The 26,797-nt window shown below is 38.2% G+C and overlaps 1 protein-coding gene across 1 annotated transcript in view; it reads right to left on the minus strand.

Annotated features, from left to right (window-relative positions):
• Window positions 1–2,008: 2,008 nt before the first annotated feature.
• Window positions 2,009–26,797, minus strand: part of LOC147616378 (MADS-box transcription factor 23-like) — a 35,952-nt gene continuing 11,163 nt past the window's right edge. Inside the window, exons 5-8 of the mRNA XM_086777444.1 lie at window positions 3,072–3,113; window positions 2,911–2,952; window positions 2,510–2,682; window positions 2,009–2,239 (exon numbers count right to left, since the gene is read on the minus strand). Coding sequence (XP_086633570.1) covers window positions 2,230–2,239; window positions 2,510–2,682; window positions 2,911–2,952; window positions 3,072–3,113 — 267 coding nt within the window. The 3' untranslated portion in view covers window positions 2,009–2,229. The remainder of the gene's footprint in view (window positions 2,240–2,509; window positions 2,683–2,910; window positions 2,953–3,071; window positions 3,114–26,797) is intronic.

Below are 26,797 nucleotides of genomic sequence, written 5' to 3' on the forward strand. Positions count from 1 at the left end.
GTGCAATCTAATATAAAGAGTTTGTCATCTATATTATTAGACAAATGGTGGAACAAGGATTACAACTAAGATTTAATGAGCATGGATGCCTTGTTGAGGACTTAGAGCATGGCTACAAATTTATTTCCAAAGCTCAAAAAGAGGGGAGATCGTTCAAGCTAGATGCAAACATTCCAAAAAAATTGAAGTCAGCCACGTTTTCTCATAGTCGTGGTATAGTGCCAGACATTGATATTTTGGTATAAAAGGATTGATCATGTAAACATACAAAATCTGAAATCTATGCAAATGAAGGACATCATTGGTGTCTACCAAGATTCAAATATGATGGGAGTACACACGTTTGTGATGCATGTCAATTTGGAAAAAAGTAAGGTTGCCATTTTTGAGGGATAGTCAACAGGTATTACATCACATTTATTGATGATTTTAGTAGAATGACATGGATTTTTTTTGAAAAAGAGAAGAGTGCAAGCTCAAAGAATTCAAAGCGCTTGTGGAAACAAATATGGTCATCGGATTAAATGTTTATGGGGACAGATGGTGGTGGTGAGTACATCTTACATGCATTTGATAAATACATGAGAGACCATGGTATTAGATGGCACCTTACATACAGATATACTCCTGATCAAAATGGAGTTTTTGTGAGAAAGAATCAAGTGATAGGTGAAGTGGCAAGAGCATTGTAATTACTGCTGCAGAAAGGAGAATAAGGAGAGATGATCAGAGAGGCGCCGTTGCAAAAGGGTGGAGCACAGAGCTCCGAAAGGAAGACAACCCATATGCAGAAAGACGAAGATCTCCGAAGGGAAGACGAACCAAATGCAGGAATCTGAAAGGCCTGATGTGCTTGCAGTCCTAGTCGCCATGGATAGATAGCCTCTTGACGGAGGAAGAAACTTCAGCTCGCACCATGTCTACTATGCCAAACCAAAATCCTTTGGAGCTGCTATGCCGCTATGGCGGGGATGTACACCTAGCTAACAGGCTCTCACGCAATGCAATTAAGCTCCTGCCGTGATCATCTCCTTGAAGGCGTAGAACTGTCGATGATACTGGCGTGATCTAGTTAGAGGCTTTACCTGAAGGTGGGCTTTTTTTTTCAAATCTTTATCTCTCCACCTCTATCCAGAAACGCAGACTCACGCAGCTCGCATACTATTTTTTTACGCCTTAGTTTTTATATTTTTTGTCGAATTTTTTAGCATAAAAATGAAAACTTTAACATAATTTAGAGACTATTAATACACATGCAGGGTTGAAAACAAGGTTTTGGGAAAAGACTGGTTCGCTTTCGCTTCATCGTATAGGTTGCTAAGCTTGCTTTATCGTCAGCTTTTGAAAAATTCTTCTCCTCTTCAAGAAAAATATCTGCTACAATTTTCAAATAATAGTAGTATTTGGATAAAATTATCAAAAAAAATCAAATAATAGTAGTATTTGGATAAAAATTTTCAAATAATAGTAGTATTTGGATAAAATTATTTAAAAAAAATCAAATCTATCTTTTTTTATCCAGTGCTTTAAAAAAACATATATTTTAACCAATCAAAATAAAAACAATCCAGTTGGGTTAGTCAATTTAAAGCTTGGAAGCAATAGGATGATGGATCTTCTTTGATATTTGATGTCACTTTATTAAAAGCTTGAAAAAGCAAGAACTAGCATTAGGTCACTTTAATCTATGTAAGCTGGGTGGTGGAAAAAGCTTCATTAGCGCGAAAACAACACGCTAGCAAGGTTCTCATCAGGAGTCGGTAAGCAATTCAAATTTCTGAGAATTCCTTCTAAATTGCGATCAACTTAGCACGTATTAAGGTTGCCTGAATTGCAATGATCTAATCGCAACGTGCTTGCGAAGGAGGCCATGCACAGAAGAAACGATGATAAGATCAACAGGTCTCAGAGTTCATTTAAGAATTGATCGCCATTAATTCGCACAGATTCTAGAGCAATAATATGAACAAAACAAGAAACCTGCATATATAATGAGATAACGAGAGGATCACCAAAGAGGCAGCTATTTTCAAAAAAGGAGAAGAAAGAAGCGGAGATATGATACAATATCATCAAAGGGGGGTAATGACTGATGATGATTGTCCATAGCAATCCGAAGATTTTGATGATTTTTATCGATAATCTAGCCATACAATTAAATTGAAGTGGGCGACACAGAGGCCGTTACTATCATCATCGTTATTTTTTGTTATTTCTGTTGCGTTGCGGCTAGCTCAACCTGTGATCAGAGAAAAACAATACAAATATAATATTAAGATCACGAACTGTTAATTATTTTTATGATGATAATCCATATGGTTTAACGTAATTAGTAGCTGCACACACTATTATCTCTCTCTCTCTGTCTCTGTCTCTCTCTCCCCATCCCCATCTCCATATATAGCAAGCAAGCTTACCCTAACTAGTAGCTGCAGAACTATTATCTCTCTCTGTCTCTGTCTCTCTCCCTCTCCCCATCTCCATCTCCATATATAGCAGGCAAGCTTACCCTAAGTGTAACGATGTCACAGAGTTGCCTGAATCTCGTAAATTTGGTTGTATTGGCTGCACCCTAAAAGGTGCCATCGCCAGCGTCCTTGCCACACGTGCGTTATCATCCTCGCCATTTGCAGTCCCCTCATTAGCTTGACCAGCCCCTAGAGTCCTTTGTAACTCATTAATCTGCTTAAATTCAAGGCATCATTCAGAGAAAGAACGTGCTAAACGGCATATAATTGAAGCCCATGCACAAACACCCATTACATTTACACGCTTCTCTTACTGATCCCCATGCAATCGATTCAAAACCAGAGGGCAAGGGAGTAGTCCAAAAGTAAAGAAAGCTGGGAGAGCAAAAAATCATCAATCCCCCCCCCCCCCCCCCAAAACAAAAAATCATCAAAACCTTACTTTTTCCTTGAGATTCTTGTTCTCCACTTGCAAATAATTTTCCTGCATCATTATTAATATCCCATTAACAATCTCTCTTTTTTTCCCCCACAAAGTGCAAGATTTTGAACGTAGTTGTCAGCATTTAAATACCAGTGTAGTCTGAGCTCAGAGTTGCCTACCTTCCGATTCAGCTCTTGAATTTGCTCCATCAATAATTGATCCTACACATGAGCAAATTATCCAATCAAAACAAATGAGCCACAACAATCAGCACAAACACCATGCATGTGCATTCAAGTGTGCCAAAAACCTCGGTTCGTTCTTACAACACACATCTCTTGTCTCACATCCCTGAGTACAACAAGAGGAAACCACCCTTCCAAATATCCAATACAACAAATGAACAAGAAACACCATGCATGTGTGCCAAAAACCTCGGTTTTAGGGGTTCGTTTTTACAACGCACATCTCTTTGGAGATGTAGGCAAGCACCAATTTTAGTCTCGCATCCTTGAGTACCACAAGAGGGAACCACCCTTCCAAATATTTTGCCAGTTTTTCATGCCATGTCGGGACTCCAAGAGAGCCACCCGGTCAGTTGGAGAGAACATTTGGGTTAGAAGAGGGAACCACCCTTCCAAATATTTGCCAATTTTTCTTGCCATGTCAAATATTTGCCGATGGCAAAGTTTGTCAGACAACCATCCGATGGAGACCATGTCTTGGAAGATGCATAAGTCTTGAAAGTGACAAAGCCTAATGAGAAGCCATGTTTGCACACATTGGTTGCCAATCAATTTTTCATAGACAGGGTGACCCTGAGTCTCTATGAGGTTTAAATATCTTATCTCTAGAGCTAAACAATGTGATTAGAAATATGCCTTCTTTTAGATAACCCTTTAAAAATGGATACATCCTCATTGAAGGAGTCATCTCCCCCTTTACCTCTAACCTTGTCTCCCAATGTTTCTCTACTATGGCTCTATTGGTATCACAATAACGACTCAATCTGCACATAAACATGCACATGTGATGTCAAATGATTGACATAATTAGTGAAATTGATATTCCTTTATAAAGATGTCATTGATAACCTTGCTTAGTAATAATTACCACCTCTATGCTACAAATCAAGATTGGCCTTGAAATTTGGTTGCATCAAGACCATCTGTAACAAGTACTCTCAAAAACATTTCTTTGTGGAAGGTGATAATGGCAATAAAACTTGCAAACCATTACTTAGGACTCACGAGAGAACCAATATTTTTGTTTTTGTGGAAGACAATCACACTTACACACCCAATTACCATGAAGGGGTAATGTTTGCACATAAAAGCAGCATAAAGGTCACAATTGAATCACTACTAAGCTCACTAGATTAACCACGACCCTCCATATCTTTTAGAAGAATCATGCATGGAATAGGAGGCAAACAAATCTCAATAGTGTTTAATCCCAGGCCAATGAAGCTCGAGGCGCCAATGTAAAAGCATGATGAAGGTGGAGAAATGTAACTTTTAGTTTAAGCTCTCCAATGATCCAAAGTCAATGTGATGCTAATTGGGCACCAAATTTCACATTAGTGTTACCCACGATAAAGGTGGAGCCAATCCACGAGTATGCAGTCTAATGTTGCATGAGTGTGGTAACCACCATGTTCACGTGTATGGCATACATACTTCATTACTTTAGAAATGGTAAAGCCAAATTGTTTCAAAAGCCCTTAGGATCATGCATGTGCCAACACCACGTCAAAAACATTTATATCTGATTTGAGTACATAATAGGTAAAATAACTGTTACACTTTTTGAATTCCCCTAAGTGCAAGCACACAATAGGTAAAATATCACTTGTATTTTTTGGATTCCCCTAAGTAATAGTGAGTCTAAAGAACTATGCTTGAGATGCTAAAATCCAAAAGGGTTTTTTAACCTAGAAAAGCATTAGCCACATGGCAACCAAGGTAAAGAAAGATTTAATCAAGAATATAATAGAAGAATCTCCATAAAATATTACCAAAAAGAAAACTGGAGAGACTATTGATTCCTCTACCTTCTAGTTAAGGATGGGAAAGCTATCTATGTAATCACTCGATGAATCACTTTCCATCCAATTAACATATCCCGCAAATTTATGCTCGAATTAAGGTTTAATTGGATGCCTACAAGCAATTACACTAAAAACTCAAGGTTTAATTCTATGTTTGAATTAAGGTTTAAAAGGATTTCTTGCCCACAAACAATTGAGCTAAGAACTTAGACAATCTGTATGACTAGAACCCAATGTGAATCAACTACACTTTGGGGTTTCACCCAGAAATAAGATAGATGCAAGTTCAATACTAGGAGTTTTGATGATCATTATGGACTTGCTTTAAAAAATCATAAGGGACTTTCTAACATTAGTCTTGTTAAAAATACCATTTAAATTTGCATTTCCCTTTTAAGTTTCAATAAACCCTTCTAAGGATACTCTCAACAATAACAATTGTCAAAAAAAATTACGATACATAGTTTTTAAGAGTTGTCATAAAGACACATATTCTTTAAAAAACTATTTATACCTTGTTTCTTTGAAAATATGTATTAAATTTTAAGCATGTACTTAAGTCATTGGTAGGTACCTTCCATCAACTCAAAATATGTGCTTTTACATACTTCTTCTCAAGAGTAAGACTATTACAACAATTTCATGTGATTTTTATTTTTTTTGCAAACAAAAAACTTTGTAAATACATAATCAAAAGTAAGACTATCATATAAATTTCATGCTATTTTTTATACTTTTAATAATAGAAAATTTCTAGGCATATGACTCTTTGAACACTTTATTGCATTATTTCTTTTTTTAGTACTTTTAAAATATTTAAATTTTCTAGGTACATGATTCATTAGGAGATTTGGAAGGTCTCAAAAGAGCCCTCTAAGAAATGTCATGTCATCTTTGCTTCAAAATCTAGTCGACTACTTGACCTTGAGCATAGCAGCTGTAATTTTTTCAAAGATAATGGATTTGGAATCAACTCTTCAAGAGCTTTTCAATGACATCCCACATGAGAGGGTTTTGATGTAAGATACGGGAGATATAATTTTCTCTCAAAAACAAAATTCAAAATTTGATGGTATGTCTATAACTATAGCATGTCTCTCTCATTAGTCCACGCCGTATTTTCCATTTTCCTTAGGAGGCCGTTTTGAGACCCCAAATTCTCCCTAATGCTTTTACCATGTATAGATACATGACAATAAAGCACCTTAAAGTAGTTTCACAGAATTTGGAAATCATTAAAATTGGCCACCATTTTTCTTATTAAATCCTCTTTTATGGATCAATTACAAGACCAATCTTCAATAAAAAAGTGAAACTCTATAAATTTGGCCTATAAGAGATAGTTTTAATACTTCCCAATTCACAAGATGATAGTATTTTAATTTGTTTCTAGGATGAGAGAATTCTGATTGATGAACATTGTAGATAAGGGATTTTTAAAATACCCCTTGAATCATGTGTAGCTATACAGGGTTTTCATGTGGTCCCCCTCTCCCACCCTCCCAAGCCCTACAATACCCCCCCTCCCTCCCGGTGTCGCGGAGCCCTTTGGTACCCATTATGCAACCTTCTAAATTTACAGCAATTCACATAGTGAATACAATAATTCACAAGTCATTATATAAAGAGATTCCTTATTTTGTCTCCAATTCTTGACTGAGAAAGCATACAATTCACTCTTTTCAATTCCTCATTGAGAGCCTTTGAATATAAACACGACACAATTCTCGCTTTTTAAGTAGCCACCTCATTCCTAAGACTGAAATTCCATTAGATTTCTCCTATTAACACCCTAATCAATAGAATCCTCTTCACATTGACCACCTTACTCACTAGCCTGACTCTCACACTCCTCGTTCATCAAGGAAATACCATAAATACATGTGATATATATACACTTTTCTTTCTTCCCCTTCAAAAACAAATTGACCTTAGAAACAACTTCAATGCAACACCTCATTAGTCTCTATCTTTTAGTTTTAAATTGGTCGACCCCTTTTTCAAAATACTTTAATATCAAGAAGCCTAAATATTCTTTTTAAATAAAATGCACATGTTGGCATGTTGGCCGTCGATGTAGCTTCACCTTTATTTCGGATAATTTTAATCTCACACTTTTTGGTATATAGGCTTCACCCAATGAAAAGCTTTTTTGTAACCTTATTTCATTAAGTTTATCTAAGTCTTTGAATGGGTAGTCTCGAGTTTAAATTACCACAAGTACCCATTGGTACTATTGTCCTTAGTTGTAACACCTTTGGAAGCAAAGACTAAGAGACATCTATAGCAATGATATATGATGTAGGCTTATAATGAACAAGGACACTTTTTCTCTCCGGAGGTTTTTTCCCCAAGTGTGTATACACACTCTTATGATTGTGTAAGTGACCTTATCATGTCACTTCACTTGTACTTCACTCATTCTCTTCAATCTACTTCTTTGAGTGTTGTGTGCTTTCCTTTATCTCTACTGACTTTCTCATCTTTGTGTGTGTTGCTACCTTTGTCTCTACTATAACAATTGGTATCCAAGCAAGTGAACTCTTAGGTCACACCTCTCTCGTTTTATTTCGTCATCACCTCCTCGAGCTACTCTTTTGATTGTATTAGATTGACCTATCCTCTTAGGTAAAGAAGGTATACCTATAGTGTGCTTTTAATGAAGTTAACAAAGCTTTTGTGACTTTGGGCTATTTTGTGGCCCATTCGCACACTAAAGACATCCCGAGAAGTTTTTGCAAACATCCCGAGAGTGAGTGTCTATAGACATCCCGAGAGAAAGTGTCTGTAGACATCCCGAGAGGGAGTGTCAATTCAAATTATTTCTATTTGATTTTGGGTTTTTTGCAATGTAACATCATAAATTAGGTCTGCAAACATTGTGTGCATATGCTGTAAGTGTTACAGAGTAGTCATCACCACTTCTCAGTCATCATTGACATCACATCAACAGCTTCATCAACATCCTCATCATTATCATCGACTTTTGTATCCTTGCCAATAACATTTCTACACAATATACTCTACCATTTTTCATTAACTTTGCAAGTCTCTTCGTCATCATTGATCTGCTTCCATCCCTCTTCAATTGTATTTAGTGGGCATTGACCGTACTTGCAAGTTGTTAGGATATTCGTATTGTATATTCATTTTTTGCATACTAAAAATATGGTATGTAGTGATATATTTGGAATAATTTTTGCTAAGGATATTATGTGTCATGTATTGGTTTGCCAAAGGGCTTTAGAATGTGACCCTATATGATGCGTCATGTATTAATTATTTGCATACTAAAATGGCAAGAAGTGATGTATTTGGAATGACTTCTGCTAAGCATAAACTTGATGGGACACCAACTACCCGTTGTGGTCCTATATGAAGTGTCAAGTATTAGTTTCCAGAGGTCTTTAGAATGTTGTTATTGGCCTTGAGGCACACCTTGTCTTGCTAGCACATGATAGTGCATGTACTTCGGATGGTGATACAAGTATAGATGTAATTGTGGCATCCGCCTCCGCACACCTCACAGTGAAACAAGCGACCTGTGGGATGGTAGGGATGCATAGGTGGCACTTTCCATGAAAAGGAGCATTATTACTCATATTTTCTCATGTAAAACGGTAAAGCAAGCTTAGGATGTGCTTTGCTACACTTTACGAAGAGTCCAAGCATATCAATGAGGGAGACTCAATGGATGAGTTTCTCACAAGGATTAAAGATCTCAAAGAGAGAAGCTTACATTTATTGATGAGACCTATCCAACAATTCATTTGTGTCTACTCTTCTCACATGGTTTTTGGATTCATACTAGGGTTTTGCATCCACACTTCGATTATGATGAAGGGAAAACCAGTGCCCTAATGTTTGATGAGTTGATTACACTTCTCTTGCAAGAAAAGCAATCACAACAAAACCAAACTAGTGTGTGTGTGGGAGATCAAGCATTCACTACCAATCAAAAAGGTAAAGACAAAGCCTTCTCTCAGGGTGGCTACAAGACAAAGGTAAAATTGACCAAGTCTTCTAGTGGCAAGGATGCCAAGAAGGGGGATGAAAAGACTAAGAAGAAAAGAAAATGCTTCTATTATCAAAATCCATGCCATTATATTAAAGAAAAACGCTAGAGAAGGAGAAAGTCTAGCATGGTTATGAATGCATCATCACACCAATGCTGAAAGTGAACTATACATAGGATGATTGGGCATTCATTTTGCACGGCAGTTATGAACCTTATGTTCATGATGTATGCATAGGATGATTGGGCATTCATTGTGCACTGCAGTCATGAACCTTATGTTCATGATGATGATATGTCAATGACATAACATCATGCCTAGTATTTTGATAGTAGTGCTAATAAGCACAAATCACTTCTCAACGAGGTTTCTTTTCCTCCCTCGAGTCTACTCCTGAAGGAGGCACAATCACATGTGCAAACAACTCCTCATATCCAATGAAAGGAGTTGATAAGGTTGTGATTACTATTGCAAATGGTGGCACAATCACTCTCTCAGAAGTCTTGTTTATGCTAGGCATTAAAAAGAACTTGTTTTGCTAGTATTTACCAGTGCTAGGTAATCCACGCTAGTGGTTAGATTTGCTAAGTCGATCAGGCACACATATCATGATTGGAGTGATGGACAATCATTGCGGTATATCCACAGTAATCTAAGCCATGGGATTCATACATTGTGGTATATCCACAGTAATCTAAGCCATGGGATTCATACATTGGACATGTATGGAATATTTACAGATAATGATTATTCATTTTACTACCACACGTGCTATGAGTAACTCCAAGCTATGGCATTCCCACTTTGGTCACTTAAATTGTTTTTCCTTTTTTTTTTTGAACTGGACTTAGGCCCAAGATCCTCCCGTAGTTACTGATTTTTCACTGCCCATAGACACTTAATTATCCACCTTTAGGTGATGCCACCGAGGAAGCACCAAGGGGGGTTTTGAACCTAGTATCCCTTGGTCCTAGGCAAACACCTTCAACACTTCAGCTATCACCTCATTGGCTGGTCACTTAAATTTTGTCAATTCTTGCCTCTTAAAAGGCAAGAGTTGGTATTATAGTTTCCATAACTCGAGGCCCCTATCAAACATGTATGTGAGGGATGCATTTTGGGCAAGATGGAAGGGGCATCATTCCAAAAAGACGGATTGTCTGATTCATATTGATGTATGTGCTCTTATAAGGACACCTTTAATTGAGGGATATCTCTACTTTGTGTATACTCATAGAACAATGCTCACATGACATCGTTGGAACACTCCTACAGTTGTACAATGTTGGGGACAAATATGTGTGGAGAAAATGAGTGTGCTGCAAACCAACCCATACCAAGTGAAAATTGGCTCAAATTTCAGCCCACAAATCAGCCTATCAATGAGATAATTGTAGATGATGCACTCGATGCTCAGAGATGGGCTGAGTTGATGCAGGATTTCAATTTTATGATTAAAGACAGAAAAGGTAGCTTAAATCGCATTGCTGATGCATTGAGTCGAACTGGTGAAGTTAATGAACTTTGCTTCACTGAGATTACTTCTTACTTGTACGATTCACTCAGGGAAAAATGTAGCACAGATATTTTCTTTGGAAAATATTGAAATTTAGCTAAATCAGGGTCCAACTTTGAAGTAGATCAAAACCTGGTGGAAGAAAAAGCCAACCAATTCTTTCTTCGAAATGGTCTTTTATTCCGAAATGATAAGGTTTGCATGCCGGATATGCTGGAAATTAAGTTAAGGATCCTATTTGAGTGCCATGACGCACCATCGACAGGACATCCTGGCATACAGCGTACCTTGGCTTTAGTTAGAAGGACATTTTATTTCAAACTAAGTTTGTTTTGCTACACCAAGAGACAATTGCTAGGCTCAGTCTCAAGGATGCAGGTGAACCATTTGATGCATCACTTTATCAACGAGTTGTTGGGTGCCTCGTATATCTATGCAATACAAGGCCAGACATTTAGTTTAGGGTCTCCCAGTTGAGCAAGTTTATGCACAATCCCAGAAGTAAGCATTGGCAAGTTTTCATGCAAGTTTTTCAATACTTAACAGGGCACTCAATCCCTTGGGCTATTCTAATTTAAGGGGAATGATATTCAGCTGCATGCTTTTAGTGACTTCGATTGGACTAGATATTATGAAGCGCAAGTGTCCACTAGTAGCTTTCGCTTTCATCTTAGTGATTCATGTATATCATAGCTCAGCAAAGCAATTGATGGTGACCACTTCGAGCTGTGAAGCTGAGTACAAGATAGCTTTTATAATGACTATGGAGTATGTATAGCTCAGATGCTTTTTGGAAGATCTTGATGTTGGACAGTAGTCCCTCACACCTCCATCTTCACTAACAGCCATAGCCCATTGGTTGCCATTGCAAAAAACCCATTGTTTCATGCTTGCACAAAGCACATCGAGGTGCATTATCATTATGTCAGAGAGAGGCTTATTACATGAGAGATTGGCCTACTTATGTCTCTACACACGATAATGTGGCAAATTTTTGTTCACCATGTCTCTCACGAGAGAAGTTACAAAGCTTTCGCCTTATTTCTATTCGGGGATTAATAAATCACATGATCTTGATACATGTTCACATCATCACCATAGGGGCGGATTTGTAGTCTTTTATATGGTAGTGATGTGTGGATGTAGCCTAACAATGGGCTGAGGCACTTTTCCCCTCCTTAGGAGGTTTTCTCTCGCGAGCGTGTGTACACACTCTTAAGAGTGAGTGTGTAAGTGACCTTATCATGTCACTTACACACTTTATTTATGAGTGTGTAAGTGACCTTACCATGTCTTTTTAACACTTTTATTATTGAGTAGGTGTGTAAGTGACCTTATCATGTCACTTTACTTGTACTTCCCTCATTCTCATCATATTATAATTCTCTATATCTCTACTTACTTGTGCTACATCTATGTATGTGTTGCTAATCCACTTCAAAAATAGCTATTTATATGGTAGTGATATGTGGACATAGGCTAATAATGGGCCGAGGTACGTTTTCCCTCCTTAGGAGGTTACACATGTACACACTCTTATGAGTGAGTACAGTGTACACGTGTGACCTTATCATGTTACTTCACTCATTCTCATCAATCTACTTTGTGTGGTATGCTTCTTTGTATCTCTGCTTACTTACTACATCTGTGGGTGTTTTTACCTCTGTCTTCACTCCAACATAAGCCGCCTCCATGCACAGGTATCAAAATTTGGACTACAAAAGAATATACTATTGAGAAAAAATAAGACCATTATACAATAGGATAATCATGTAAACAATTAATGATTATCGAAGAAATGCATGAAAATGTGCTTTGGCAACTTCACGGCATCAACACTATTCTCTCCCTTGGCGTATCAAATAGAGAGAAGATACAAGTAATCGTAGAACTTGTACCTACCAAATGAACTATAAATAAGAAAATTCAAAAACCATTGTCTAACAAGGCAAAAAGAGCATCAAATTAAAAAGGTGTCTTTAGCATTGGACCAAGAAGTAGTTTGCACAATATGATCTTTTTATTACGTTTCTTTCTTTACATAGTGGCTTTTGCAAGGGAGAGACATGTGCTTTTTGTCTTCATTAGTGAGAAAAACTCACAAAGAAGTACATAGGGATAAAGGCTACAAATTCAAAAAACTAAGAAGAGGAGCTTAGAAGAAAAAGAGGTTGAAAAAAAAATGAAAAAAAAACTCATCCAAAAAACTTTTCCTTCTTTTGATCTTCTACTAGCTAAGAAGGAGCAATATTAGTTCTTTTCACTAGTCATATGCCTAAATGCTCCAATATCGATAATCCAAAATACATCTTGCTGAAGTACTTTTCCACAAGTGTTTTCTATGGTGAGGCCAATCACTTCAATAGAATGACGGCATAGCCAAACAAGGGAGCCGTGGAATAGTGAGAGAAAGTAGTGAGAGAGTAGTGCACAAAGTGATAGTGGCATAGCTGTTTCTACGGCTATACACAAGCTATTAGCACAGTTGTTGCCCTACAAATAGCCATGCAAATAGCCGCATTAATTGGGAAAATTTTGGATTCTCTTACCCATACCCAGACTGACACATTGCAGTACCTCTCATTGAATGACCTGCTTGTAGGTACAAGCCATGGAAGATCCCTTCAACTTTGCAACAAACTCTTGTCAGTGGTAGCTCCAGTTGATCTTTGTTTCTTCTTTCTTTCTTCTTCCTACAAGGCACTGATAGTTCCTTCCAAGGATGGATCATAAAATACTATCAAGGTTGTGACCAAATTGTCATATTCTTTAGCCATGCTTTTGAGAAGAACTACAACGGCACACTGGCGACTGAACTTCATCTAGTTGAGTCTCAAGACTCCTCATCTAGTTGAGTCTTAAGAAAGTAATATTCAAACAAAGCTTAGAGTTTCTAGAACTAGCTCCAAACAATAAATCAAGTTTGGCCAATGCTTCAGAAGGTGATTCAAGATCAGAAATGTTTGAAGGTAATCATCACCAAGACCAAGAGCAATGATGCCGTAAGACTTTTCTTCTCTCGCACTATCTCTAGCACACTCTTGAGGTGACTTCCCCTTAGTAGATTCTCCTTCATTGGATGCACTGGAAGAAGTACCTTCATTGGTTTTAACCAATCCCCACAAGTTCTCTCTCATCAAGTGAAACTTGATTTTCATTTGCCAAGTGTGAAAACCTTGGCTATTGAACTTGTCTATAAGCATATGAGAGCTCATGGCTATGAGAAAGGGTCCTACCTCTTTGACTCAAAGGGCAATGTCTATCTTCCTTACAAGATGACTAGGAGTGGAAATGCAAGAAAATGCACAAATATTTTGAAAAGCCGTAGAATTTTGTTGAACTATACAGACTTTAATTAAATGATTTTACCATTTTGTTCTAAAAACCTTAAATTTGCTGATGATAAGGATGTGAGCCTGCCCTTGTAAAAGTCATGGTGTGAAGAAATAATTGAAGATTGAACCTTCAGCAACTCAGCGCACCGCTTTTGTACAGGTTTGAGGACTTTGGTGATGGCAAGTAGATGGTGGTAGAACGGCACACTCAGGAGCTAGAATGGCACACTGAGAAGCTTATTGTATGAGGGGTTTGGAGAGCAGAACTTCCATCATAGGATGAAGTAGACCTTGACAGACTTGAGGTCTAAGAGCGACGTAAATGGAGATCCAATCACTAAAGAGTCAACCCAAAGGGTGGCTCAAAGTGAGGTTTAGAAGGACGATTCATGTGGTGATGGCCACAGTGGCGGTGGGCCTTGAGAGATGGATGTTAGTAGCAGGTGCCGGCAAGGTGGCGTTGTAAGATGTGGACAGAGTTCAGAGAGCCAAGCTCTGATACTAAATGTGATTTTTGATCAACATACCAACTATGGAGTGTGGAAGATGTCCATATCTATGGAAGAGAGAGAGACATATATACATGTAACAAAGCTCAAAGGAGAGAGATAGTGAGATTGCGCAACACAATGATCATAGATTTGATTGATTTATGAATCCTTCACCACGTTCATTGCTTTTGTAGGCATAAAGACTTATCTTTGACCCATTCACACATAATAGGGTAGTGACACATGTATGGCCTATGATATCACTGTTTACTACATACACACATAATATAGACTAGCCTTTAGAGGTTGATCACACACAAAACACATACATAAGCGCAAGACCTTGATCCCAATAATAAAGATAGCTCTTTTATGCATGGGCTATGCAAAAAAGAGAGCTCATAACTTATGATCTCTCGTATATGCATAAAGAGAAAGAGAACTTTGTGTGTGCATAACACGAAAAAATGTTGCTACACTGTAAAAAAGTAAAACGTTGCTCAATTGCATAGCCTAGAGAATTTAATCCCACTTGTTTTACCATCGCACCAATTTTATTATTTGAATGTCCTAACCTTGATACCTTGGGTTTTTTTGCAGGTTCATATCTAATCTATCTCTTCTACCTCTCCTACCCTATCCTTTTCAAGCTCAAGCAAGATATGTCTTCTCTTTTCCTTCATCTCCTATGCAAACAAGCTTTCCATGAAAGCTTTCTTGTAAATATTTCCCTTCTCTTTCCTCTCTTTTAAGTTCTTCTTTTTCTCTTCTCATTAAAGCTTGACTGTAACCCTAGCTATAACATAGAAAACTTATTGAATCTTTCTTTTTTCCCTTCTCATTATAGATTAATCCTAACCCTGGCTTCTACATAGAAACCCTAATAGAGAGATTTGATGATGAAGAGCTCTCCATCAAATCTGTCTATTAGGGTTTCTATGTAGAAGCTAGGGTTAGGATTAAGCTATAATGAGAAGAAAAAAAGAAAGATTCAACAAGTTTCCTATGTTATGCAAAACCTTTCATTAAAATTTCTATTAAGATTAGGGTTTTGTATATACTTTCTACTGCAAGATCAGGGTACCCAGTTTTGTCGAGTTTATGTTGGACTAGGACAATGCTTGAAGAGAAAATTTGGGAGGCAAGGTACTTTAAATGAGATCAAACAACTAATAGAAAATACACATAAACTATAATTAACCCAATATAACTTAAATTATTACAAATTAGTGTAATTAATTAAACTTAATAAAAAATATGATGAAATGATAAAAAATGACCTTTCCAGTGATCCAATTTTTTTTCATAGATGCACTAGTAGAAGTACACTAGTCCCTATAGGTTTTAGATGATTTACATCAAAAATGTAATTTTACTAAGATTACTAATATTTACAAACTTTCTAATAGCCTAGAAGAATTTTGAAAAAGAGATAATTCAAAATTCAACAATTGGATTTGCAATTTTGACTAATCACCACATTCTACTAATGTTTCACTATCTACCACTACAAGATTAAGCATTTTAAGTGGTAGTTGTTGTGGATGCAAGAAGTGGCATACATTATAACACTTTAAAGTCCTTGAAATATTTTTTAAAAATAGACAAATAGCTTAAAAGTTTTTTAAAAATTCAAGTTATTCTCTATATTATGTGAAGATCTAAGGTCCAAAGTGGGAATCTCATATGAGTTTATAAATAAAAGATATTAACATTTTATGGAATCAATCCAAATTTGGGACATGGTGTGTACATTGACTTTGTACCTAAGTAAATGAGGACTTTCAACTATCTAGTACTTAATAAGATTATGCAACTATATTCCCAACTTTGCATGTGATGTTCCAACAAAAGAACTTGAAAGGAAATTCCTTTGTTAGCTAGGAGACATTGGCCACTAAAGGTAAACAAATGCCTATTTTTTTACTATTTACAAGATGCCTGAGTGGACAAAATTGGGCAACCTACTCCTAGGGTTAAGATTAGGGTTACTAATACTTTTTTTCTTTATTTAGTTTGATTTTGTAGGTTATCCACACATATAAGCCTCATAAGGTAAGAGATCTCTCCCTATTATGTTTCCTCTCTTATGCTTTTACATGTTATAGCATTTGTAAGTTTTAGGATTTGTTATTTTTTCTCCCCTATATGGACTCCTCTCAAGAGGTGGCCATATGCCTTAGCCTCATGTATGAGGCTGGTGCATAAAGCTTATCCACTAGCCATATGCATAAGCCTCATACATAAGGGTAGTGCAAAAACCACATGCATGAGGCTGCGAATTCAAAAAACTAAGAGGAACTTAGAAGAAAAAGAGGTTGCAAAATAATGGAAAAAAAAACTCATCCAAAAAACTTTTCCTACTTTTGATCTTCCACTAGCTAAGAAGGAGCAATACTAGTTCTTTTTACTAGTCAAATGCCTAAATGCTCCAATATCGATTATCCACAATACATCTTGCCTTGTTGACTGAAGTACTCTTCCACAAGTGTTTTTTATGGTGAGGTTAATCACTTTAAGAGAATGACGGCATAGCCAAACAAAGGAGCCGCGGAATAGTGAGAGAAAGTAGTGAGAGTAGTGCACAAAGTGATAGCGGCATAGTTGTTTGTATGGCTATACACAAGCTATTAGCACGGTTGTTGCCCTACAAATAGCCATGCAAATATCCGCATTGATTGGGAAAATTTTGGATTCTCTCACCCATGCCTACACTGACACATTGCAATACCTCCATTGAATGACCTACTTGTAGGTAGAAGCCATGGAAGATCCCTTCAATTTTACAACAAACTCTTATTCAGTGGTAGCTCCAGTTAATCTTTGTTTCTTCTTTTTTCTTCTTCCTACAAGGCACTGATAATTCCTTCTAGGGCCGGGTCATAAAATATTCTCAAGGTTGTGACCCAATTGTCATATTCTTTAGGCATGCTTTTGAGAAGCACTACCACGGCACACTGGCGACTAAACTTCATCTCGTTGAGTCATAAGACTCCTCATCTTGTTGACATGATCAGCAAGAGATTCACCTGTTCTCAATTGCATCGCAAAGAAAGTAATATTCAAAGAAAGCTTAGAGTTTTTAGAACTAGCTCCAAACAATAAATCAAGTTTAGCCTATGCTTCAGAAGGTGATTCAAGATCAGAAATGTGATGAAGGTAATCATCACCAAGACAACGAGCAATGATGCCGTAAGACTTTTCTTCTCTAGCACTATCTTGAGGTGACTTCTCCTTAGTAGATTCTCCTTCATTGGATGCACTGGAAGAAGTACCTTCATTGGTTTTAACCAATCTCCACAAGTTCTCTCTCATCAAGTGAAACTTGATATTCATTTGCCAAGTGTGAAAACCTTGGCTATTGAACTTGTCTATAAGCATATGAGAGCTCATGGCTATGAGAAAGGGTCTTACCTCTTTGACTCAAAGGGCAATGTCTATCTTCCTTACAAGATTGGACTCTAACATTCGGTTCACAGTTCGTAACTTTGAACCAAGTACATATGACCGGGCTCTGACTCTCGCTCAAAATGAAGAAATGAAGATGAACGGAGGCAAGCCCAAGCAGTCATCTCAGTCCAGTACCAAACCCCAACAGGGGAAGGGTAATTCGTCGTCTAAAGACACTACGACAGACAACAGTCCTAGCTCTAGTTCAGGGGGAAGGAATCCAAGACTAAGAAGACCCCTGAGGAAAAGACTCAAGCAGGCATCACTGGAGGCAGATCCAATCACCGAAGAGTCAACCCAAAGGGTGGCTCAAAGCGAGGTTTAGCAGGTGGGCCTTGAAAGATGGATGTTAGTAGCAGGTGCCGGTAAGGTGGCGTTGTAAGACATGGATGGAGTTCAAAGAGCCTTGCTCTGATACTTAATGTGATTTTTGATCAACATACCAACTATGGAGTGTGGAAGATGTCCATATCTATGGAAGAGAGAGAGACATATAAAGATGTAACAAAGCTCAACGGAGAGAGATAGTGAGATTGCGCAACGCACAATGATCATAGATTTGATTGATTTGTGAATCCTTCACCACATACATTGCTTTTGTAGGAATAAAGACTTATTTTTATCCCATTCACACATATAGCTCTTTTATACATGAGCTACGCATAAAAGAGATCTCGATCTCTTAGAAGATCTCTTATGCTTAATGAGAGCTATGCATGAGCTCTCATGATATATGCATAAAGAGAGCTTTGTTTTGCATAATGAGAGCTTATGCATAGAGATCTTATACATGGGAGTCCTTTTTTTCAACATGCATGAGAGAGATCATTTGTAAAATCTCTATACATTTGCGTAAGGGGGAAGTACCAGCATAGTATATGGGCAATCACTTGGGCAAGAGAGATTGCATAGGGGTTACTCATGAAAGGATTTCACCTATATGCATAAGGTGAGACCTTATGCAAATGCATAGAGCTCCATGTATTTGCATGAGAGTTCTCTGTATTTGCATGAGGGCTCTACCTTATGCATGGAGCTCAAAGAAAAGAGCTCTATGCATAAGCATATGCATAGAGCTCTCTACATTTGTATAAGGTCTTCACTTGAAGAGTATACAAAGAACATTCTCTTGTTATGTTCTCTTATCTTCTTGTAGGTCATCACTCTACTTTGGTTTGACTTTCACTTACCATATTTCCATTCTCTTCTCTTTGCAATTGCATAAGGGCTCTTACCGTATGCATAAAGCTCTCTTTGAGCTCTATTCATAAGGTAGAGTCCTTATGCAAATGCGTTGAGTTCTATGCATACATCGGGCTCTTCATGAGCTCTATGCATGCATAGAGTAATCTCTATGGATTCATAAGGTAGAGCCCTTATGCAAATGCATTGAACTCTATTGAGTTTCCTAGAGCTCTCTTTGAGGTCTCTGCATAAGTTAGAGCATAAGGTAGGACATGCATAGAGATATCTTTGAGCTTTATGCATAGATAAGGTAGAGCATAGACCTTATGTAAATGCAGAAAGTATAGCCCTTATGCAGTGAACATACACCTTATGCAAATGCATAAGGTAGAGCACAAGGTAGAGCCCTTATGCAAATGCATCTCTTTGAGCTCTATGCATAAGGTAGGACATGCGTAGAGATATCTTTAAGCTTTATGCATCGATAAGGTAGAGCATAGACCATATGCAAATGCATAAGGTATAGCCCTTATGCATTGAGCATAGAGCTTATACAAATGCATAAGGGGTCAAATGCATAAGGTAGAGCACAAGATAGATCCCTTATGCAAATACATAAGGTAGAGCACAAGGTAGATCCCTCAATGCAAATGCATTGAGCTTTATGCATGTATAGGGATCCATGCATCCATGCATAGAGATTTCTATAGAGTGTTCCCAATGCAAATGCATAAGGTAGAGCACAAGGTAGAGTCAATCTAAATGCATTGAGCTCTATGCATGTATAGGGATCCATGCATCCATGCATAGAGATTTCTATAAAGTTCTCCCATGCATACATAGGGCTCTCTATGCATGCTGTCCATGAGCATGCATTGAGCATTGAGCTCATGCTCTCCATGGGCTCAACGTATGCATATAGCTCTATATGCAAATGCATAAGGTAGAGCACATATGCAAATGCATTGAGCTCTGTGCATGCATAGGGATCCATGCATAAAAGTCTCTATAGGGATCCATGCATAAAAGTCTCTATAGAGTGCTCTTATGAATACATAGGGCTCTCTATGTATACTCTCCTCAATGCACACATATACAGAGCATTCATATAGTCATATCGAGCCCTTAGCCTATGCATGATAGAGTGCTTCAATGCATGCACTCATGCACTATAAGCATGCATAGAGGGCTATCCAAATATCTCCTCTCAAGAGGTGGCCATATGCCTTAGTCTCATGTATGAGGCTAGTACATAAAGCTTATCCGTTAGCCATATGCATAAGCCTCATACATAAGGGTAGTGCATAAACCTCATGCATGAGACTTATACATTACCAAATGTATAAACCTCATGCATGAGGCTTATACATAAGGTTTATGCATGATACTTGTACATAAAGCCTCATGCATAAGCCTCATGTATAAAGCTTATGCATTAGTGATAAGCCGCTATGTATAGCCTTATACATAAGCTTATGCATGAGGCTGATGCATTAGCCGTATGCATAAGCATCATGCATAAAGCCATATGCACAAGCCATGCATAAAGCCATATGCACAAGCCTTATGTATAAAGCTTATGCATATGGCTAATACATAAGCCGGGTACATAAGGTTTATGCATAAGCCTCATGTATACGGCTTATGTATACAGCCTCATGTATGCGGCTCACGTATAAGCCTCATGCATAAGCCGCATACATGAGGCTTATATATAAGCTCATGCATAGACCTCATGCATAACCCGCATACATGAGGCTTATATATAAGCTCATGCATAGACCTCATGCATAACCCACATACATGAGGCTTATGTATTAGGCTTATCCATATGGCTAATACATAAGCCTCATGTATGTGGTGGCTTATGCATAAGGTTTATGCATGAGGCTTGTGCATAGATTTATGCAGGCTAGGAATGCATAGCCTCGTACAAGCTATGAATGTATAGTATGCATAAGCCTTATGCCGGCTTATGCATTAAGCGAGTGCTACGTATAAGGCATGCAGATAGCTACCCAAATGCATCGAAAGCTCCCATTACATACTGGGTGCTACCTAAGCATGCCGGTACCTACTACCGACATGCCTAGATAGCTACCAACCGGGTGCTACCTAAGTATGCCGGTATACCGACATGCACCGAGAGTACCCAATACATACCGGGTGCTACCTAGGCATACCGGTAGCTTCTAGTGCATGCCGATAACTACCGACATGCATCAAGAGCTACCGGCATACACTAAGAGCACCTAATGCATACTGGGTGCTACCTAAGGATGCCGATAGCTTCTAATGCATACTGGTAACCACCGACATGCACCGGGAGAACCCAATGCATGCCGGGTATTACCTAGGTAGCTTCCAATGCATGCCAGCAACTACCGACATTCATCTGGAGCACCCAATGCACGCTAGGTGCTACCTAGGCATGCCGGGTGCTTCTAATGCATGCCGATAACTACGGACATGCAACGGAAGCACGTAATATATACCGGGTGCTACATAAGCATGCGGGTAGCTTCCAAGGTATTCCCATAACTACCGACATGCCTAGGTAGCTACTCAATGCATGCTAGGTACTACCTAAGTACGCCGGTATGCCAGCATACACTAGGAGCACCCAGTACATACCGGCTGCTACCTAGGCATACTGGTAGCTTTTAATGCATGTCGATAACTACCAACATTCACCGACAGCTACCGCCATACACCGGGAGGAGTACCCAATGCCAGGTACTACCTAGGCATGCCGGTAGCTTCTAATGCATGATAGTAACTACTGACATGCACCGGGAGCACCCAATGCATGCCGGGTGCTACCTAGGCATGCCGGTAGTTTCTAATGCATGCTGATTACTGCCGACATGCATGGAGAGTGCCCAATGCATGTCGGGTGTTACCTAGACATGCCGGTAGCTACCGACATGCACTGAGAGCACGCAATGCATGCCAGGTGATACCTAGGCATGCCGGTAGCTACCGACATGCACTGGAAGCACGCAATGCATGCCAGGTGAAACCTAGGCATGCCGGTAGCTTCAAATGTATGCCGGTACCTACCGTCATGCACTGGGAGTATCCAATGTATGTCGAGTGCTACCTAGTCATGCCGGGTGCTTCTAATGCATGCTCGCAACTACCGACATACACCGAGAGCTCCCAATTCATACCGAGTGTTACCTAAGTATGCCGGTAGCTATCGACGTACACCGGCAAGCTCCCAATGCATGGCAACTGCTATCTAGGCATGAGCTCCCAATGCACGTCGGGTGCTACCTAAGTATGCCCGTAGCTACCAGCATGCACCAGAAGCTACCCGCATGCCGGTAACTACCTAGACATGCGGATAACTATCGGCATGCACCGAAAGCTATCGGCATGCACCAGGAGCACCCAATGCATGTCGGATGCTACCTATGAATGCTGGTAGCTTCTAATACATGTCGGTAACTACCAACATGCATCGAGAGCACCCATTGTTTGCCGAGTGCTACATAGGCATGCCGATAATAACGACCGACATGCACCACGACCACCCAATGCATGCCGGGTGCTACCTAGGCATGCTGGTAGCTTCCAATGCATGCCGATAACTAGTGACATGCCTCGGGAGATACCGACATGCACCTAGAGCATCCAATGTATGCTCGGGTGCTACCTAGGCATGCCGATACCTTCTAATGCATGCCAGTAAAAACTGTCGACATGCACCGGGAGCTTCCAATGCATGATGAGTGCTACCTAAGTATGCTGGTATCTACTCATGTGAACAAAATGAAGTCTCTAATAAACCAGCTTACAGGACTTAAAAGAAAATGTGGAAGAAGATGTGGCCCTAGTAGTATTGAAAAAATTAATGTTTGAAGATCAATATGGGAACCTCATCACCGCACTAAAGAACATGCCTAATCTTCCCTTGGAAGGGTTCATAGCCTCCTTCAAGGAAGAAGAAAGAAAGCTCAAAAATAGAGAAGCATGGGGGGGGACAACTCCTTATTCACAAAAGGAGCTTCAAAATTATAAAAAATTTCCTTTGGTAGGAGAAATCATGCTGAGAAGAACTTCTACTCAAAGAACCCATGCTGACATTATGGGAAAAACAACCACAATGAAAAGAATTGCTTTCACAAAAAATCAAATGTAAATACTATCATTAAGGAGAAAGAGTTTATCAAAGCTTCCCACAGAGGAAGCAAAATATTGTTACATGATGATTGGGCTTTTCAAAGTCCAAGATATGTGTTGTTTTCTGTTGAGTTGTGAGATGTTTTCTATTGTGTGTGTGTGACTTGATCCTTGTTTGTCCTTACCCATGGGATCTCATAATTGGCCTGTGAAACTAGAGCCATGTGATTTATCCTTAACCAAGAAAACTAGCATGAGAAACCATGAGCTTAGATTTATCCTTGACACAGTATGAGGTAGTCCCTTCAAGGAGAGTTTTTGGGGAATCAAGGTCTTGCTTGTGTTGAACCCACTCTTACCAGTGAGGCAGTGTGTTTATGTGTGAACCATCTCTTAGAGAGGTATCAATAATATCTAGATATTTGTGTGATATGACATGAGCAGTGATGTCAAGAGGAGAAGCTTTGTAACCTGTAAAGGTACTTGTACTTCATTGAATCAATCAAGAAATTTTTCACATCATTCAGTCGTGTATCCCTCTCTCTCTAAGATCTTTGTTCTCTCTATCCTTTTGCAAACACACACTCAAGTGACATGAAGATCTTCCACCAAACATAACAGCAACCATAAGTGTAGCTCTACCATGAACGTCAACACTATGCATGCATAGGCCTCATAGAGAGCCCTATGCATAGGCGTGTTCTTATGCCTATGCATGAGCTCTATGCATACATAGAGCTCATAGAGCGCCCTATGCATAGGCTAAAGCTTATGCCTATGCATAGGGATCTCTATGAGCTCTATACATATGGCTCTCTATGAGCTCAATGCATGCATAGGGCACTTTATGAGCCCTACGTATGCATAGAGAGCTCTACACATGGATAGAGAGCTCTTGATGCATGCATTGAGCTCATAGAGAGAGGTAGCTACGCATAGGCTAGCACTTATTCCTATGCATATGCCTTAATTTATGCATCTTTACATACGGGCTTTCATAGAGGCCTCAATGCCTACTCTATGTAGGCTTATAAAGAGCCCTATGCATACATTGAGCTCATAAAGACCCTATGCATAGAGAGATCTATCCATGGATAGAGCTCTCTATGCATGCATAGAGCTCATAGAGAGAGGTAGGTACACATAGGTAGCGCTTATGCCTATGCCTATGCCTTAATTTATTAATTTATGCATCTTTACATAAGGGATCTCAAAGAGGGGGGCTATGCCTATGCATTGCCTGAATGCCCATGTCTTACTCTACTCATATGTCTTTATATTATGCCTTCTACCAAATGCCAAGGGGTAAAGCAGGTGGCCCCTATCATAGCCATTGCTCAAACAAGGACTGAAGAATTGCAAAGAAGCAGTTTACAAAGAATCCACAACACCATGCACAACAAAAGGTAACAGCTCAACGCAAATCGGTTGCCATGGACCCCTCACACTATGGTTCGGGTGGGAAAGCCATCTTTCATGTAAAATGTGTAAGTATTTTTACATTTTTTAATTCATATATTCATCTTATACATAGAATCGCTTAAGGTGATTAATTTGTTTTTCTAGAAAGAACAATCTAATCGCTCATGAACAAAAGAAAAATATGATTATTGTCAAAGACATAATGAGAAAGAAACATGGCACTGGCTTCTTGAAAGGGGATAATAGTCTTTGATATGTACATTTATCTACTTTCATTTTCTATGCAATATTCTAAATTTCTAATGTTTTAGGTAAGTTGTAAATTCTCTAAGTTTTCCATCTATGTGTATGTGTGAATAACAATATAATAATATATATTTATATTTTTAAGTATTTTTTAAATGGACCATACCTCCACCATATTTTTATTTCCAAAATTTAGCGGAGCGTTCTGGACCGTATTTGAACGTACCGCACGAAATCAAACTTTCGTACTTGAAAACTATGACTCAATGTACCAATAATCAAAATATCTTATGACAAAGGATAGATCAACTTTGAGGAAGGTAAACATTTGTTAGGGGAAAGAAGTGTTACATCACCTATATTTACAAGATTCTCCTATGGCAGATAAGTCAATATGCAGTGTGGAGAGATAGGTGAATGGTGGTCATTTTGTGAAGAGGATTATACTAATTAATATGCTAATAGTAATAATTCACAAGGAGATTTAGAGTTAGAAAGGCATTGACCACACAAGGCAACCCTTGGGTAGGGGGGATTTATTTAAGCAAGCGATACAAGCCCCTTAATGGAGAATTATCAAAAGGTAAAATGAAAAGAATGAATTATATGCTTGCTAGGTGAATGATGGGAGGTGAATTTAAAAGTTTATACCTCTACTTGTAAACTCATATGTCTTCACTCAAAGAAGCTAGCAAACTTTATGCATAAATTAGGGTTGACTAGAAGTTATAGTCATCATGAATACACCACATTGGATTATAAAACAATGCTATAGTCTTCAGAGCCAAAGAAAATATTTAAAGAGGTAAGAGAATCATCACAATGCAAAATAAGAGTTGGATTCAAACTTTTGATGGGATATAAGATCTTATCAAGTGCACTAGAATACACAAGCCAGTTTTAAAACTTTTTTGCAATGCTTTACGAAGCCTTGACATAAGTGTGAATATCAACAATGAAGATTACATTAATTTTATAATAGTTCTAGGAAAATAATTTGCATACAATAGTTTCCCCTACCTTTGTTTTTATGAAACAAGTGACACAATTTACAAATTGTACTGCACTACAGTCCAATTTTCACTCCCTTTGCACCCAATCCCTTCTCCTTTCACATCCATACCCAATTCTCTTAGTTCTCTTGTGGATATTCAAGCAAAGACCCAAGTTTCTTCTTCTTCTTCTTCTTTTAAAGGTGAATGATTCTCACATTTTCTTTTTAATTTTAATATATTATAAAAGCTAGATTGTTTTCTATTCCAAACCTTCAATGCTATCACTATTAGATATCACAAGCCTAGGAACGCCAAGGTAGTGAAATTTTTAGTATTTTTTTATTAGTGTTGCTAAGCAACACTACCAGCAACATAATCTTAGGTAAAGCTACTAAAAGTATCGCTATTTAACACATGCATAGTGAAGCATCGCTAATGACACATATAGCGATACTTGCAACCTTGATTCAAACTTGCTATTACCAATTCAAACCTATAACTACTCCTACCCCACCTCAACTTATTCATTCTAAGGTTCAAATGTGCAACCTAATCTCCTCTAAAGCCTCCTACAAATATGAGGTACAAGTGATTCCTTTTACTTTTTTAAATTAGTAGCTTTTGTTATTATGTCTTTTTATTATAACCTTTATTTTTCCATTTTTATATTTTCTTACTATCTTGATATTTCTTTAATGCTTGGTTTTGTTTTTTGTGTTTTGATACATACTTATAGATCTCCTCAGACTAAGTCTGCTAGCACTACATGATTCCTCTTTTAAAAAACTTCAATGATAGATTTAACTTTCTTAGAATTCTTTGGTACTTGGGTGTTGCATGTGTAAATCTTTTGCATGAAGGCCTATTCTTTTCTTAATTTTTTTCACTAGAAGTATTATTTAAGTCCACTAACCTTACATGTTTCATTATTGTTTTTTTTTTGGGTGAAAGATAAAGAGTATTTACAATAAGCAATTTTTGTTTTCTTTTAGTGCACATGAGGGAAATGTGGTGGTCTTTTTCCGAGCATCATCCAAAGCTCCTCTATTTTTCTATTGCATTTTTTCACTT

The sequence above is a fragment of the Cibotium barometz genome, chromosome 38 (assembly GCF_041138505.1).
Source record: "Cibotium barometz isolate CiBa-2024 chromosome 38, ASM4113850v1, whole genome shotgun sequence".
Lineage (NCBI taxonomy): Eukaryota > Viridiplantae > Streptophyta > Polypodiopsida > Cyatheales > Cibotiaceae > Cibotium > Cibotium barometz.